Source organism: Scomber japonicus, chromosome 2 (genome assembly GCF_027409825.1).
Source record: "Scomber japonicus isolate fScoJap1 chromosome 2, fScoJap1.pri, whole genome shotgun sequence".
NCBI classification, from domain to species: domain Eukaryota; kingdom Metazoa; phylum Chordata; class Actinopteri; order Scombriformes; family Scombridae; genus Scomber; species Scomber japonicus.
The window spans coordinates 12189480-12206785 of NC_070579.1; the positions used below are offsets into that span (position 1 = coordinate 12189480).

A 17306-nucleotide genomic window follows, 5' to 3' on the forward strand; every position below is an offset into this window, starting at 1 on the left:
TGGTACCTATTCATTCCTTACCTTAGCTTAAGCTACAGTTTTACAAAGAGATAAGAACATGAAGTGAACAGGCCATTACAATAGATACTACATATGTACAGCAGGAAATATGGCAGGTCACAAAGGATTAACATTTGGGAAGCCTGCATATAAGTATAAGCCATTTAAAAACAAAAATGTGACAAAGTAACTTGCTCCTTTATCTTCGGTAGGTATTGTATGTTGGTATAACATATTATTTATGATCCGGCTCTGACAACTTAAGTCGAGGTAGAACAGGTCTTTATTCCTGTCTATACGCTCAGGGGGGATTGTACTGTTCAAATTTGTAGTACAGTTTCAGCAGTGTCTAGTTTGGTGACACCGTCCTGCTCCTCAGACATCCACAGGTGAGGTACTTCATGGCGGTCATGCTGACATGCATGAGAGGACCCAGGTTGAAGAGCATGTGATAGAAAGCGTGGACAGACAGGCCTCCGGTTTCATCTGCGTATTTTAGTGCTACGATGGGCGTGTACAAGGGGTTGGTCATGTTGCGGAAACGCGGGCTGCTTGCTTCGATCACTTTCTTGGTGCACTGCAGAGAGCAAGAGGACGGACAGAAAAGGTTTGAGGTTAGACTTGAAGATACAGGCTGAGACAATATGGACAGAATCATATATCACAATATTTTTTACCAAATACTTCGATATCGATATTGTCATCACTACTATATTTTGACAGTGTTGTAGTGATGACGAATGGTGCTTTCACAAAATATTAATGCAATGAGGTTTTTGATAAATAATCATCAGAAATGTGGATATGATGACTAAGTGGATAAAGACAAATAATATGCCAGCTAGAGTTCAGAAAATTACATCAGTTAACTGTAATGCAGCCTTTAAAAGCAGGACAAGACTTATGCCATATCACATTATTACAATATCCAAAATCTAAGACAATATATATAAAATATCACAATATTGATGTAATATCAATTTATTGCCCAGCTTTAGCTGAGACACATTGAGACTACTTATGAACTTACTTTGGCAATGTCATCAGGTGTTTGTCCCAGTGTCTCAAAGATGTCCACAGAAGAGGGAAGGTAGACGTTCTTGAAGTAATGTACTGTATCAGGATCGGCTCCAGGGAACTCCTTCTGTCGCACATCCTGAATCATCTTCGCCTCAAACTCTGTGTGCACCGGACCCGGCTCTATTAGAGACAAACTGAGGAGACAGACACACGGTAAACTGAAGGCGCTGGGAGAGAGGAACATACCAGCAGGTTAAATTGTAAACCAAATGAGGAGAACAGGAAGACTAGAACTCAACAACAGTTTCTTTATATAAGATAATAAACCTAGTGCTGAAACTATAACCTGTCATTATAACTACTTTTGGTGGACGATATATTGTTTCAGAAATGATCACGATATAATTGTTTTTTGAAGACTGTTTTATACCACTGATATAATGGGTGGGATTGGACTGGAGAGTGGGAGTTTCACTTCTGTTAAAAACACCATTATCACCATTACCAAACTGCCATTATGGCCGGGACAGAGGTATTTACCTTTAATTCCATATAAGCGGCACCGCTCACTTCTGCTGTCCGCCAAGACATTTTACATTACATCAATTACATTGACCCTTGCAATCAATTTGAACACATTTCTTATATTGTTGGACTACCATACAGCTTTGAAACATCTTGTTTTTTTTAAAGATTTTAGTTGCATACTCTGAGCACACATGAATGGGCAAAATGTGCACAAAAATTGACTGAAAGGATGAGACTAATGTATGGATGAATGTGGATGTCAAGCTCATAATCATTACCTTTCTAGCAGCCCATGTTTCGCAGGCAAAGCTGTCTTAGCCTGATATCCAGACTGAATAGACATTTAGTTTGAAAAAAAAATCTGTGATGTGGGCAGCAATTAAGAGGTCTGAATGCAGTCTAGAACAGTGGGTGGTACAAGGGTAGTTTGTGTCTGCTCATAAGACAAAACTGGAAGACAGGACTTTGGGTCTCTTAGGACTTGAGATGACCATTCATCCTTATTTTATAAACTATAAAAATGTATTGATTAATTAAATCTATAAAAATAACCAATGTATACATCATTATTGAAGAATATTATTAGATGGGGGCATCAGGGAATCTCTTTTACTGCTTTGTAAATAACAATTGCATTAGCAGCAATACTCACGTGACATTAAACTTCAAAAGCTGCACAGCCAAACTCTCACAGAAGCCCTCCATGGCAAACTTGGAAGCAGCATACACGTCATTAAATACCACTCCTGCAAAAAGAAAATGCAGTTCAAATGTTACTTTCAGGCAACAAGTACACATTTTGACATTCTGTAAAGGCATACATAAGTACTTGAACTCCATTAGTGTCCTTGTCATGATCACCTCTTCCATTCGTCCGTCATCCACCCATTCATCCGTCAACTTGAACCTGACGAACCTGTTATTTCTCCCTGTGCTATTTAACGCCCCGTCCCGCCTCCTCTCCCCTTCACAACTCTATCTCTGCTCACCTTGCAGTCCCATGACACTGCTGACCACGATGATGTGTCCTCCTTTCCTTTTCTTCATATCAGGCATCACCTCCTTGATCATGCGGATCACCCCAAAGAAGTTGGTCTCAAACACTTTCTTCATCTCTTCGATAGGGATGCTTTCTATTGGACCCACCAGGCCGATACCTGCGTTATTGACTGGTTAAGAGAGGAAGGGGAGCACAAAGAAGACAGGAAAGACATTGAATGATCAGCATTACCTCTATAATGTAGTGATCCATTCAATGCTCCACATTGGGGGCGCATTCACTTTTACTTACTGAGGACATCGATGTGACGATCTTTGATGCCGTTGATACACTGTGTGACAGACTCATCATTGCAGACGTCCAGTACAGCCAGGGACAGAGTTTTCCCATATGCATCCCCAGCAGCTTCCACCAGTTTATCTTTACGTTTCAGATCACGCATCGTGGCTATGACTGTGGACAAATGGGTGACAAAGGTTGAAAAAAAAAGAAAGACCTGAGTGCTGAGTGAATGTCTGAGATCATTAAATTATGTATTGCGTTGTCCTGACTTGCGTAGTGATTTTCTTTGTCAACACTATGCTGATGTGAGATGAAAAACAAATAGGAAACAATTATGTGCATTCCCTACACTAATTAGCCATATGAATAGAGTTGAATAAAGCTGACAGCTACAGAGATTAAGTGCTTTTAAATTACTCTCTAAAAAGCTGAAAAAGGTTCCTGCGGTTTTATGGGCACATTCTAACCTAAATTGGTACCTGCTGTAGTCGCCAATAATATCTGAACACCATTTTATATAAACTGAGATTAAATCATATTTTTTGTGAGCATTTAACAGCACTTTCCATGAATCTTAGCCAAAGGCACGCAGTCGATCTAAACTGTTTTTTTTTTTATTGTTTTAGGATCCTGAGAAGTTATTGTAGTAGATATACACTTAGCTGAGGAAGAATCAACAGTTGTGTAAAGTATTGTTTATTACTCTCTATGTGTTTAGCCTCACTAGCAGTGTGGTTTTATGGATGGCAATGGTGGTCTGTTTGTCCACCATTTTATTTCAGACTGAATTATCTCAACAACAATTTGATTAATTGCCATGAAACTCTGTGCAGCCATTCATAATCCCCAGGGGATTCATTATATTAACTCTGGTGACCCACTGACTTCATCTAGTAGCATCAGTTCAATGTTTTCACCCAGATGGTTCCCAGACAATGACGACTATTGACTTGGTGATCACCTGACCTTGGACTGCAAAGACATTTATTTTCTCTTCAGGGTGGATTGTAAGAAACTTTGGTGACCACTTTACTTTTCAGCAAGTGTTACCATCAGGTTAAAAAATTCAATGTTGGCACATGCCAGCAGCCTTCTGGTGAAGACTCATACCACACAACTACAATGTTATGCAAAGTTCTGAGAGACCTTTGTTGTTTGTTATTTTCCTTCTCTCTCTTCCCACATTTCCTGTCATCTGTCTACTATTGCTATAATAACCCCCACCCCTAATTTTAGAAATGGTTAGGGTTATAGGTAATAATGACATTCTCATTATTCTTAGCTGTCCTTTCGGGTCTAGTTCTAAACACCAAATGTTAGCATGCTTGCATTGTATTGTACCTGATAAATATGTGGTATGTTAGCATGCTAACATTAGGATGTGTCTCACTACAGCCTCACAGAGCTGCTATTAGGGCTGTAGATTTTTAGTCTTTATTTATATTTGTTCATTTAAGAGGTACAATTATACATCTTTTAATGACACATGGATAGAGGATAGTAGATTGTTGATATAAAACACCCACAATCAAAAAATATGTTTTTTCTGCTGTTACAGAAACCCCATTAGGGAAGGCAATTTTTATAGTTTCACATAATGTGTGGGGGCAGTGAATTAATATTATCATTTGCTCGGCATTTACTATCAAAGAGCCACTGAGCTAGGCACTTAACCAACTCACAAATGTTCAATAAAAAAGTAATACATGAGACTGCAAATTAAGTTACTGAAATCCACTTTGAGTCAGGTCACTTTGTACTGTGACTAGACCTTAATCTTTTCACCAACAGCCTTGCATCTACGTGTAAGGTGTAAGTAATTATGCCATTATTTCAATGGGCAGCTTCCAAGCGTGTTTGTGGATGGATGTGACACTCTTTCCCTCCCTGCAGATTCAGCACTACGCCTTCAGGCTGCTGCTGTAAATAGATATGTGATCAGGAAAGCTGCTCAGGTAAATGATGTTACAAAAAGACCAGACTGCTGGAGTGTCCCACTGAGTTCACTGGCTCAAACTGCATGTGGACTCACACAAGTTACCAATTGTCTGGACTCATGTGTCTTCTGATGTTTTTACTTGCCTGAACCAAAAATCTGTTGATTGTTTCCAGACTATAGTTGCCATGTTTTTAACCTGAACCAAGATACTTGATAACACCACTCCTGTTTTAGCCTCTTTACTGGCTTCCAGTATGTTTTACAATCTATTTTAAGATCTAACTGATTACCTTTAAGGCTCTTCATGGCCTCTCTCCCTGCTGTATCTCTGACCTTTTAGTACTATATGAGCTCCTATGTACTTTGAGATCCTTGGGCAGAGGGGTTTTTTTTTTTTTTTTTTAGATTTTCTCTTGTTTTATCTGACACTGAATTGGTTTTATCTATTTTATAAACCCAATGATTTTATGATTGGTCTTTCATTTTTCTGCCCTCATGAACACTTTGTAATATGGATTTCCCTATGAATAAAGATCATCATTTTTATTGTAATATTATGTGTCTACTGCATATACCAGTAATAATGCAATTTACCAGATTCCTGGTGCAGCATCAAGACATGTTATGTTTGTCTGCACATATGTATGTTTATAGAGTTTTAGTTGAGAATTTCTAACTTCAGTGATCCTGTCTTTGTGTATATTTCCTGTTATAGGGATGAACGGAAACAAAGGAGTAATGTTCAAAGAGAACTACGAGGGAGATACACAAAAAAGTACTGTCCAGACGGAAAGGCATTTATAGGTGAGAATGGAGGGTAAAGTATACACAGACACACACAGAGGAACTTGTGTTCACATACGTCCCTTCCTGACTCACGCCTATGGACTGTTTTTTCCTTGATTCACCCCCTGAATAACTGTCTGAAATAACACTAATAATGGAAACACTGATGATAAAGATAGTCGGCGTAGTAAAGATAATCTTAAGCAGCCTTAACATAGCTACTCTTACAGTTTACATATCAGCATTAGTGTCCTGCCATGTCACCTGTCACACCTGTCCAGGAATAGCCCTCACTAGCAAACCCTCTCATCCACAATGGAGTCGGGTGATAATTAGCTTGAGCGAGGCTGTAATAGGGCTTTAGCTATTGTCTGGTGTTACATGTATCTTAAGGGTGACTAAAGGTTAAGTTGGGATCAGAGACATAACTATGTTGTATGGCAGGAGGCTGTCCTTAATCTGGAAATCCTCAGCTTGTCCTTAAATGATTAAAAAGAGTCTTGTGAGCAAAACCAACTTGTCTTCCATCCCTTCATCTTTATTTCATCTCTAGGTTAAAACCTTCAGCCCTTTAAATAAAAAATGCATACTACAGAGGTCTGCATATATTTTTACATTTATGCATGAAACCACCATGCCATTCATTTCCACATGGGTAGAAATCAATTAACAGTAAAACTTCATGTGTTGTGCCATTTTTTATTCAATGTAACAGAAACAGTCTGTCACTCATGTAAATATTGCAACTTTCAAAAATAAATGGAGAACAATATTTCCAAAACACAGCGGTATGTTTTGCTAAATGGTTTAAGATTGTAATAGTAATGGGCTAAAACATAAACATTCACTGGTATGAGCCTTTAAGAGGACCACAAAAAAGGAAAGGAAAGTTAAATGAAAACTAGATCTCAATATGACAAAAGCATGTTCATATTTACTTGATTTTACTTATTTTCTACTTCATGTCTTGATGTACAGTACAAGGATTATTGTGCTGAAGAAGAAAACAATTATATAAATGGTGTATCAAAGATTGGCTGTGTGTAGCTTAAAGCTGCTTTGGAGGAGGATTTGGGGTTTGTTATAACAGATGAACAGTGGGAGGAAGCCGACTGTACAAACAGTCTCAGTTTATACTCAACATAGTGATGTACTTATTTTTCTGCAGTGAAACGTAGCGGACTGTATTTCAATGTTGACTCTATTAGTTACCAGATGATGCTGCTTCTTGTCCCCTTGGCACACGTGTGTGTGTTCTGTTTTCCATTAGCAACACAGTTTGATGCAATGATTGCAAAATTTCTTGTCTGGAAATTACATGATTAGCCTACATCTATTGTCACTATCATACTGCAGGATAATTATTCAGAAGTTACAAAACATCTGCAACTGCCCCGTCTCACTTAATGACTCAGGAAAATGATCCAGCATCTAAAAAAAGATCAAATGTATGCACTGTGGGCAGTTATCCACAATATGGCAACATATTGTGGATAAAGTTAAACGTGAGGTGTTGAACGCTTTCCTATTAAATTGCGGCTTTCACTGATTGCAAGTAGATTGAATTTCCTGGTTCTATATGAAGTCTCCAAGTCATTGTTGCTGCTGGATTCCAAAAAGCAAAAGGCAGCTCTGCCTCTGACATGCCTACAAGAAAGCTACCTGTGACCTTTGACCTCACTATGGAGAGGAAATACTTTAGGTGACAGAGTTTCCTCTTCAGCTATCAGTAGAGAATCTGCCTCACTCTGTGTTTGTGTTATTTCCTTCCATTTCATGTCATTTCATCTCTGGTGTTGTGTCTGAACAGAACCCTCTTTAGTTTTTCTCTAATCTGGTTCAAATGGAGTTTTTTAAACATTAGACTACATCTATTAGGCAGATGCTTTTGTCCAAAACAACTTAATACATTAAAGCCATGTGGAGTGAAAGCTAAATGTCACCTGTAATTGGAAGTGAGTTTCTTAAACACACAACGAAAAGCCTGTTCAGTGCTATTGTAAGAAGCAATGAACATTCAGTATGAGTTTAAATGTGTTTAACATTTAAAACACTGCAAATACGGTTTCAGTCAGTGGTAGATAGATCACTCTGCTGCAATGAGATGCACACAAACAGAGATAACCTACAACATGAATCTACATAATCATGTGGACTATGTTGCCTAATACTATTATGAACATTGTCAAGTCATTATGTAAGCGTCTTAACTTATATTAAATCCATTTATACACATAAAGTGGACTGAAATAACATTTAGTTAAACAAATCATGAATAATTTGCATATTTATACTGTTTAATCGATATTAGTTTCTCTCTCTCTCCCTCTCTCTCTCTATTACACACACACACTCACACACACTCACACCTACCGTGGTAGCGCTTCTGTTCATCATTGGCCAGCATCACGGCCATCCTCAGGCCGATACCGGAGGAGCAGCCGGTGATAAGCACCACTTTTTGGCCAGGACTCGCCATGTCTCCGCCGCACTGTCCGCTCTGTTAGAAAAAGTGAGAGACCAGCAGACCACCAACTCTGCAAGATGAGTGGTGATCTGGGGTGAGAGCCACTGTAAGAGGATCAGAGAGAGCGTCACATGGACAGGGCGCACAGCCACAACGCAACAACACTGAGATTATCTAACCGGGACAAGGTCTGCAGCCCGGGTTGGTCTTGCAGTAATATTTAGTTTCACGGCTGGACAAACTCTTATTAATCTGATCTGACGCCTGTTTTCCGACCAGCTGTGTACTTAAAAGTATAAACAACAAACACATAAGGAACAATTTTGAGTTACATCGATATTAAATTAAAAAGTCAAAGAGATTTGGCGCCGCCCAGTGGTCAATACGACACTTCAATTTGCTGTAACTATAAAAGAGATCACTTCCTGGCCAAGAGAAAATCTGGATACATTATGACCGATGATGCCACATGAAACTTTGGCAGAGTCACAAATGTTATATTTGTGGCTAGTGTAAAGCAACGTGTTTATGTCAAGGCCCCCCAAACTGGCACAAATTAGAGCACAGACCCCCATCTGATGAGATTTATGCTTTATTAGAGGTTTTATTACAGAAAGTATGGTGAAATTCATGACCAAAATAAATTCTGTCATTGTGTTAATTGTGGATGGAACAATAGTGAAAATAAATTATTACCCTTTTGCTGGGGACCCCCGGGGGTCCCTGGATCTCACTTTGAGAACCACTGGCAAAAAGGATCAAACACATGCTACACACACACACACACACACATACACACACACATTAGTATAGCTGTCAGTCATAAGTTTAAGACAACCTACGTGTAGCAGGAGGGTCTTTGGAAATATGTCTGGAATCTATTTTCTTCCTTAAAAAGAAAAAAGTCAGCCTGTATGTTCCTGAATACAATGTACTGCTGTCACCAAAACACCTTTTAAAAATTATTGCCTTTATCATAAAACACAGGTCCTAATCTGCATTATTTTACCACTTGAAGATTACAGCAATGATGAAACCATTATATTTACAGAAACACAGAGAGGTTGAATGTTCTAATGCTTTTTCACTCACCAAAAACGTTCTGCTGCAGTATGGCACCACATGGCACAAAGTCCAACAGTATTTCCTTTCTAATTCTCACATGCATGCAACTATGTAATGTTCCTGATCAAGCAATGTATCCTCTGCCAGTTTTCTTTAGTTATGGAGGATTATCTAGATTACAGAGGAAATAATCAGGTTTCCATTTCAATTCAGAAGAGTTTTTGTAGTTTAGACTGTACAAAAACTCAACGCCTTTAATCTTTCCCTCTCTTTCATATCTAAGTTTAATAATGTCGATTTTTTATACAGTTTTAGATATTGCTTTTAGTTGTTGTAAATCTGTTTTCCTTGCTACTTGCTGATGTGTAGTGCATTTTGTTACAATTGTACACATAAAACCTGATTTATAGCTATATAAATACATTTGGATTTCATTTTATTTTATTTTATTATACAGTTGCATTCTGTCATGAGTCACCTGCTCCTGCTACAAATGATCTAAGTTAAAAGGTATATAAATATCTCCCCTGTCAAAACAGATTATCTTAATGGAAAGCTGTAGCAGTACAGTGGAGACCTGTTCATATAAGTATACATGTGTATGTATGCATGTGTGTGCATGTACTGAGCTCAGACTCTGTCGGCCCTTTTCACCTCATAAACATCTCCTAAAAACTCCTAAAAAGGTTCCTGATGCCTCCCTGTGAGAGATACTGGCTTTTTAAAACTTTTCCACATTAGGGATAAAGAACGATAAAATCTTAAAGTAGAGAGCAGGGAGCAGATTTTGTTTTTTTTATTGTGCCTATAAGAAGAGTATTGTGTGTGTGTGTGTGTGTGTGTGTGTGTGTGTGTGTCTAGAGAGAGCGGAGTGGGCAAAGACAGACAGGCACTGGAATTTGGAATCTGCAGCAGCATATTTTTATTAGTTGGACAGCAGAGTTGTCCTGTCCTAGCATGCTTTGTGTGTGTGTGTGTGTGTGTGTGTGTGTATGTGTGTCTGTCTGAAATAGAGCAAGAAGCAAATGAAATGTCACAAGCATTCATTGTTCATGTTGGATGTTTTGTATTACCCACATAGAGAGAAACTTTGCTGACGGGTTTATATCTAAACACTAAAATTTATGTGCGTGCGCGCGTTACAATGTGGATGTGCCGGTACGCGCGTGCCAATACGCTCAACAGAGAAAGAGGCATGACACAGTTCCTTAAATCACTCAGACAATGATGATGCTAATAATTAGACAAGGGGTAATTATCCTTCTGCACCCACGAGCCTCTCCGGGGAGGGAGGGGTTATCCGGGATGGGATAGGAGGGGAGGGGAGGAGAGGGGAGGAGGAGGGGAGAGAAAGTGAGGAAAGTTCTCAGAGGGTGAAGGAAAGACCTTCTGATATTAGGGAACTTTTTTCCTCCGTTGGTCTCCCTTCTTCATCCGTCCACCCAGAGTAAAACCACAGGAGTCAGGACTAAAGAGCTAAAAATCTGCTCAATGTCATTTATCAGTAAATTAATCTGCAACCTGATGCACACGCGCTCTTAATTGCCAGCTGGAGTTTGCGTTAAAACGCACATGCGCGAGGCAGTTCCTAGACTGATATCTCTCGCGTGCAGATCCGAAAGTGCCTCTTGATTGCAGGTGTCCCGCGCAGTGCAGGCGAGCCACGAGGGAATTATTGGCCGCCGCATCGATAGGCTCAAATGCAAAATGATGGATCGATGGAGCTCAGTGCGCGAGACATGGCTGCTGCTTCTGGTCCTCTCGGTGTTTTACACCTCAAGGGCAGGTAGGTTAAATTCTTTATTTATTTAAATCAATGCAAATAATTGTGTCTTTTATTGTCTAATTGTATATTTCAGCAGCTGTTTTTTTTTCTCTCTTTTTTTACAGAAGAAGTTTAATTATGCTTCTTCACTCCCTTTCTTTCTTTCTTTCTTTCCTTACTCCCTTTCTTCCTTCCTTCTTTATTGTGTCACATCAGTTGTCATCACCTCTCCTGGAGGCCCTCATGAGCTGATGGAAACTAAGTGAAACTGCTCCTACCCATCCTTGACATCATACATGTAGATTTTTTTTGCAAACTCACTCACTATTGGCCACATCGGTATCACAGTGTTTTCATTTGATGATATAAACTTGATATTTGTCAGGGAAATTGCCAATTCATTAAAACACCTCCCTCTCCCCCACAAAAAACTCCCTTAGTCATTTTTCATGTATCCTCCAGAAAAATTGGATTTTTACATTCACTTGACAGATGATTTTGTCATGCCAGGTCATGCAGGACTAAAGCTTACTGAACTGAACTGGCTCGTTCTGGGCTCCTTGAGCCCTGCACATTTACTAGACAGTTAAAAGGCACAGGTCTATATGCCTAGACTTGTTCTGCCATACCTGCTGCATCAGTCTGTGCTCTCATACAGCAGCATACAGGATATTTAACCTGTGCAGCTGGGTAATGGGGAACAGACTGAGGCAAATTAATGTGAGCTGTGCTGAACTGTACTGGGGATAGTTACAGTACACAGCAGGTCCTGGAGAATGCACTGGAACCATATGAACAGGACTTTAAAGGCTTTTAGAGCCTAGTGTCATTGTTTATAGGGATGTGTGCATCAATGTGTTTAAGTAGGTACATTTTTATAAATGAATATGCTGATTTATCTTCTGATTGATCACTAACCTAAAAGGTAGTGTCTGTATTAACCTGCTTGGACCTTAAACATGAGAACAGACTAGATTCTCAAATATTAAATTAACTTTCAAATACTTTATTTTTTGCTTAAACATTGAGGTACATAATTGAAGTATATAATTTTCAATTCAAGTTTTAAGACAAGTTTATTTGTTCAGCTCAAAATAACACGATTTCAAAGTTCATTCTTGACATTGGAGCAGTCTCAATCAAATTAAATGATCTTCATCTGCAGATGGAGTTTGTGGGTTGTCCATTTTTAGAAGGTCTTGTCCATGTTAGTTTAAAGGAAAAATTGAATCACCAGCGTGTTAGATTAAGTTGCATCTAGCAGTGAGGTTGCAGATTTCAAACTAAATGAATATCCTTCCCCTTCCCAGCGTATAGGGGAACCCATGGTGGCCATAAAAGGTCCTCTCTAGAGCCAGTGTTTGGTTTGTCCATTCTGTGCCACTGTAGAAACATGATCTGGCAACATGGCAGGCTCCATGGAAGAGGACCCACTCCCTATGTAGATATAAAGGGCTCATTCTAACGTAACAAAAACACAATTCTTATTTTCAGGTGATTATACTCTAATTAAAACATATTTATGAATATTATATTTAATTTCTACGAAGTCTGTTCCACTAGATTACGCTAAATTCTACGCACTACTCTGTTTGGCCCATAAATTAAATGAGATGATTGATACCACTCCTATGTTTTTATGATAAATATGAAGCTGGAGCCAAGAGCTAGCCTGGATCTGTTCAAAGGTAACACAATATGCTACCACTCTAAAACTCACTTATTAACATGTTATATCTTGTTTGTACAAAAACAACATATTGCATTGTTGCGAGGCCAGATTTTTTCTTGATCTCACCTCAAGTAGAGATATGTCAGGGGAGCTAATGCCTCTATGATCTTAAGTTCCAGAGAGCTCAGAGATGAGGTTTTTTAGTCAATCATAATCCTCAATGAGCTTTACCAGGCCCCACAACTTCAACAGCTCCCCTCCTATTATGGGTGCCCCAAAAAACAAGTCTTTAAACCACATCCTTCATCTTAACTTGATTAAATCTGCATTTTTCCTCATTTAATGGCAGTTTTATTTGCAAGTCAACGTTAACTGGCATTTTTCAGGACCCCAGCAGTTCATTGTGAGAGTCAAAGACTTGGCAGGCAGGTGACTTGGCAAAGACTCCACCATGTTGCCTCCACCTGCTCTGTCTAAGAATATGCTGATAAAGCTGAAAAGTATTTATATTATGTCCCACAAGCCATTCAGTCTTTATTAAAAATCTAGCTTTGTATTGATCATAATCAAAAAAAACGTGCCTGCCAGCTATTTATTATAGTTAATAATGGCATGTGTCAATAAATATGTAGAAAACTTAGATTGAGAACAGTGAAAAGTGAAGACAGTTTTTCAGAGGTCGTTAGGCTCTGAAGTATTATTATCCTACTATATCATGTAGTAACATAGACACATACTGGGTCAAACCTCATGTGGTATTTCTCCATCAGTGTGTCTGTGAAGGTCATTACTGAAGTGACTAATGTGACCTCTCGACCTTTAAGGTCATCAGGGGTCAAATAAGGGCAGGGTGTGAGCCCTGTAGGTTCTTTCACACCTGGCAGTCAGTGAAAACATCCTTGTAAATAAGAATTTATTCGTAAATAACCCTCCTGGTAAAGAGAATCACAGATTTGCAATGAGAGATAACAACGCGCATACCCATACACATGGTAAAATGTGACTTATGTTTTGATCTTACGTTTCTCTTCAGCTGGCGGACTGGTGAACTGTTTCATAACAGTCTTACTTAACAGTCTTTAGTTACACATCACTCTCGGTTTTTAGCTTACTGTCAACTACGGTCACACACCTGGCTGTCAGCGCTATGGCTGTGAATTATGATCATAGACATTCAAGAAATGTGGTGAAGTTACGGTCAAGCATGTAACAGTCTGGCCTCGGGTGTTTCAGTCTCTTTCCTGGCTCACTGTCTGAATGTAACTTGTACGTTCAGGTAGCTGTGAGCTTGACCTAAACAATTTATTGCTTCCAAAGTATCCAAAGTATTCAAAAAGGATTCTTAAATCATAGCCCGTATAACGTAGCTAAACCCCCATTTGTTTGGTTTAAAGCCCTTCAGCTACATTCAGAACTAGTTGCATCCAGAACTACATTTGTCACGATTTAAATCATCAGGCCAGTATACGCCTATACATATATCTTCATATTCATAATGGACGATTCTGCAGGTCACGGTTTATGCTCAGAGAAACGTGCGAATCTTTGAAATGCTGTGATGGTCGTATAGTACAGTGAAAAGTTATGTAAGTGCTGCTTGGTGAGAGAATCAGAATTGGTTTAAGATTTATCCAGTGCAGCTTTCTGCCAGATGGACACGTGTTGCTAGGTAGGGGATACATGGCTGACCTCACCAACGTGTGCTGCTTCTCTTTCAGTCTAGAGTGAACAACAACAGTGCGCACATTGACTGGCATAAAGTAAAACCCCTGTGCGTTGATTGGTTAGTATAGGCTGAAAATGTAAAGAACTTTGCACTTTTGGCCACACCCCCAATCTGAACATCAGGTGTTTTCTATCAGCTGTCAAATCAAAATCACCTGCTCTTACATCACTGATTGAGTTGTGGCCAAAGGCACCATAGACATATACATAGACGCCGCATTGACTGTGGAGAGGCGTGCCTAAAGTGCCGCCATCTTGGTACAGGGCTAGCAGAGACAGTAGTACATGTATATATACGGAGGTAAGAGCTACTCCATAGTTTCAAAGTAGAATTATTCACTGAAATCTCGACCGATTTCCAAACGGTTTGATTTGTTAAAAACTTGTCTGTCTATCTGTCTGACATTTGTAACTAACAACCCGTGTGAATATATGTTGACAATTTTGCAATTTTAATTTTTTATATTTATTACAATTGAGCGATGTGGAACAAATGGCCCTATACCAAGATGGCCGCTGTGTAGGCATGTCACTCCAATCGGCAGCAGCAGTCAATGCAGCGTCTACGTATATATGTATATGAAAGGCACAACACAATTGAGATTTTCAACCCATAGAGAGCAGGGCAGTAGCATTTTTTTTTACTACATGAGAAGTAGTATGGATTTATTTTAATTAATTTCTGACACTAATAATTCCACTGTTGACCTCGGGATGGCGTAGATACCCATGTGGCTCACTTCTTTCCACCTTCAAGCAAAGCTCTATAATGTGTGCAGAAGTGCATGTGGTGCCTCAACCAACCATTAGGAGTTACCAGTGCAATGGCGACGACGTGATCCCTCAACAGCTTCCCACCCACAAACATAAGTCAGCTTCAGGTTTTGCTGATGAAGACTTTAGTTGAGACACTACGAAAGCTTTGTTTGATTACGCTTAACCAAGACATATGTGGTGTTAGTGGTCCCCTTTAGATAAATGTTAGTGACATCCAGTATTTATGGTGCATTTGTTTTTAAAAGAATTGGACCTTTAAATGTTTTCCAACAAGCAGTTCTCTAAATTGTCACTCAAGCAATTACACAAAGCCTTTGACTCGCAAGATGCTATGGTTTGTATATCTTTCAGTAACTGAATGAATGTGTTTCTCGCCATAATCAACACATTCATGCCGGTGCAGTACCATACAGAGAGAAACATTGTGGTTGTGTGTTTAGGAAAGAACAAAATGCAGGTGAAAGAAATTATGCCATTATTGTCACATTGTACTGTAGCAGAGGGGTTAATGCTTTCTTCTGCTTACCTAAACAAGGTGCGTTGAGCTGCTTGTTTAACTCTGGTTTTTGTGCTGTGATTGAGTGGTTTTTGTAATTGACAGTTTGTGCAGAATTGTTTAGAAGACGTTTTTAGGTCAGACAGTTAAACTCTATGGACTGTATGGAGGCAACAATCTGGTAATGATATGAAGCCAGGAAATTTGAGCTCGTAAAATATGTAGATAATGGTGCTTTATCATCGTACTTTTATGATTCAGTGGCCTTAATGTTTTTGTTCACAGTGTGTTAGGATGCCTAACATATGTTTGAATGGAAATAGTAGTGCTGTATGTGTATGCTGTGAGTTTGTAAGCCATGAGCACCAAACAACCTCCTAAATAAACTCCTTTTAACAATCTTGCAATTTTAACAGTAAATTCAGTGCGATTTATCAAACTATTTTTTTTTATCAACGCTAACATCTCTTTAGAAATGCTGGTGTCGGTCCGCCTGTTGGTTGGTCTGTCTCCTCGATTTCAATGAAATCAGACATTTGTGGTTTCCATAGGATTACTTTGGTGACCTTCAAACCCCCCCCCCCCCCCCCCCCCCCCACACACACACACACACACAAACACTCACCATGTGTGTGTGGAAATCTTTTTAATTTTTTTTTTTTAAATTTACATTTTAGAGTTGCATTTTTGTTTTTTTAGTGGAATAGATTGTCAATTAATTTGGTATATTTCTTCTCCCGTAATGATGAAGTGCGACAGCTTTGAGTATCCAATCATTTAATTTCTTTATTTAGAAGGACAATGCACAATAATCAATATTTCTATTAATGTCCTAGAATTAGCCAGCTAACTTAAATTCAGTTGCAGTAATGGGCAAGATGTTGTACAGCCATTAAAGGGTCAGGTTAAGAAATAAGAATAAAGACAGTAATACACCAAAATGATACAGAACCAACAGAATCAGCATGCACACATTGAGATTGAGAGCAACAGGAAGAAACAACACATTGGTGCAACAATACAATGACTCACCTTTTTATCTCACACCCTCATCAGATCAGTATTTTACTTAGTACAATACTATAGTTGGCTTTGGTGCCATTTTTGCCAATGTTACTAGGTTACCTATCCTAGTGTTAACCCTATGTTCACCATCCTATCTTTATCTTTGCTAAACATCAGTATTTTAAGAACAAGCATGTTGTTATGGTGGGATTACCATTTAGCTCAAAGCACTGCTTTAGCATCGGTTTACCACACATAACTTTTTCTCTGCTTAGTCATAAAGCCATCTCACATTATTCAGGTCATAAACAAAACCCACTAGTGGGAATAGTGAACAGAGCAAAACATATAAATGTCTATGTGGTAATTAGTTAACTAATAACACACAAACTGTCTCAAATTAACCACCAACTGGATGTTTTTCAGCTTGTCATGAAGTGGAAGCCAATGACCAATAGATGGCTCCTGGCAGCAAAATTTGATGTAATGTCATTTTAACTGGATTGTGAATGGATGCAAGTGGTTCTTTTGATTATTTCTTTGAATGTTTCTTGAAGGAAACAAAAGAATCATCTGGCTTTTGTGTCAGTAAAGTATTTTATGACTGGTGATTCTCAGTGTTTCAAATGATTATTTAACAAGCTGTACTGTTTTTATTTTAAATCAGACACATCGTGGTGAAGCAAGACATTAACTTTTTTGCCAGCCACAAAAAACATCTAAGATAATCAACTACAAGCATGAAAATCTATAATACCTGAGATGCATCTTTGCAGCTT

The 17306-nt window shown here is 38.9% G+C and overlaps 2 protein-coding genes across 2 annotated transcripts in view; one reads left to right on the top strand and one right to left on the bottom strand.

Annotated features, from left to right (window-relative positions):
• Window positions 1-349: 349 nt before the first annotated feature.
• LOC128373688 (retinol dehydrogenase 8-like) lies at window positions 350-8034 on the bottom strand. The gene is made up of 6 exons (XM_053333843.1): window positions 7929-8034; window positions 2840-3001; window positions 2538-2717; window positions 2201-2294; window positions 1031-1214; window positions 350-577 (listed from the first exon to the last, which is right to left on the bottom strand). Exons 1-6 carry the CDS (start codon window positions 8032-8034, stop codon window positions 350-352), a joined length of 954 nt encoding a protein of 317 aa, XP_053189818.1.
• Window positions 8035-8153: 119 nt separating this feature from the next.
• The window catches only part of LOC128365350 (collagen alpha-1(XI) chain-like), a 40392-nt gene continuing 31239 nt past the window's right edge, over window positions 8154-17306 (top strand). Inside the window, exons 1-2 of the mRNA XM_053326052.1 lie at window positions 8154-8210; window positions 10726-10873. Of these exons, the coding sequence (XP_053182027.1) occupies window positions 8154-8210; window positions 10726-10873 (205 nt within the window). The remainder of the gene's footprint in view (window positions 8211-10725; window positions 10874-17306) is intronic.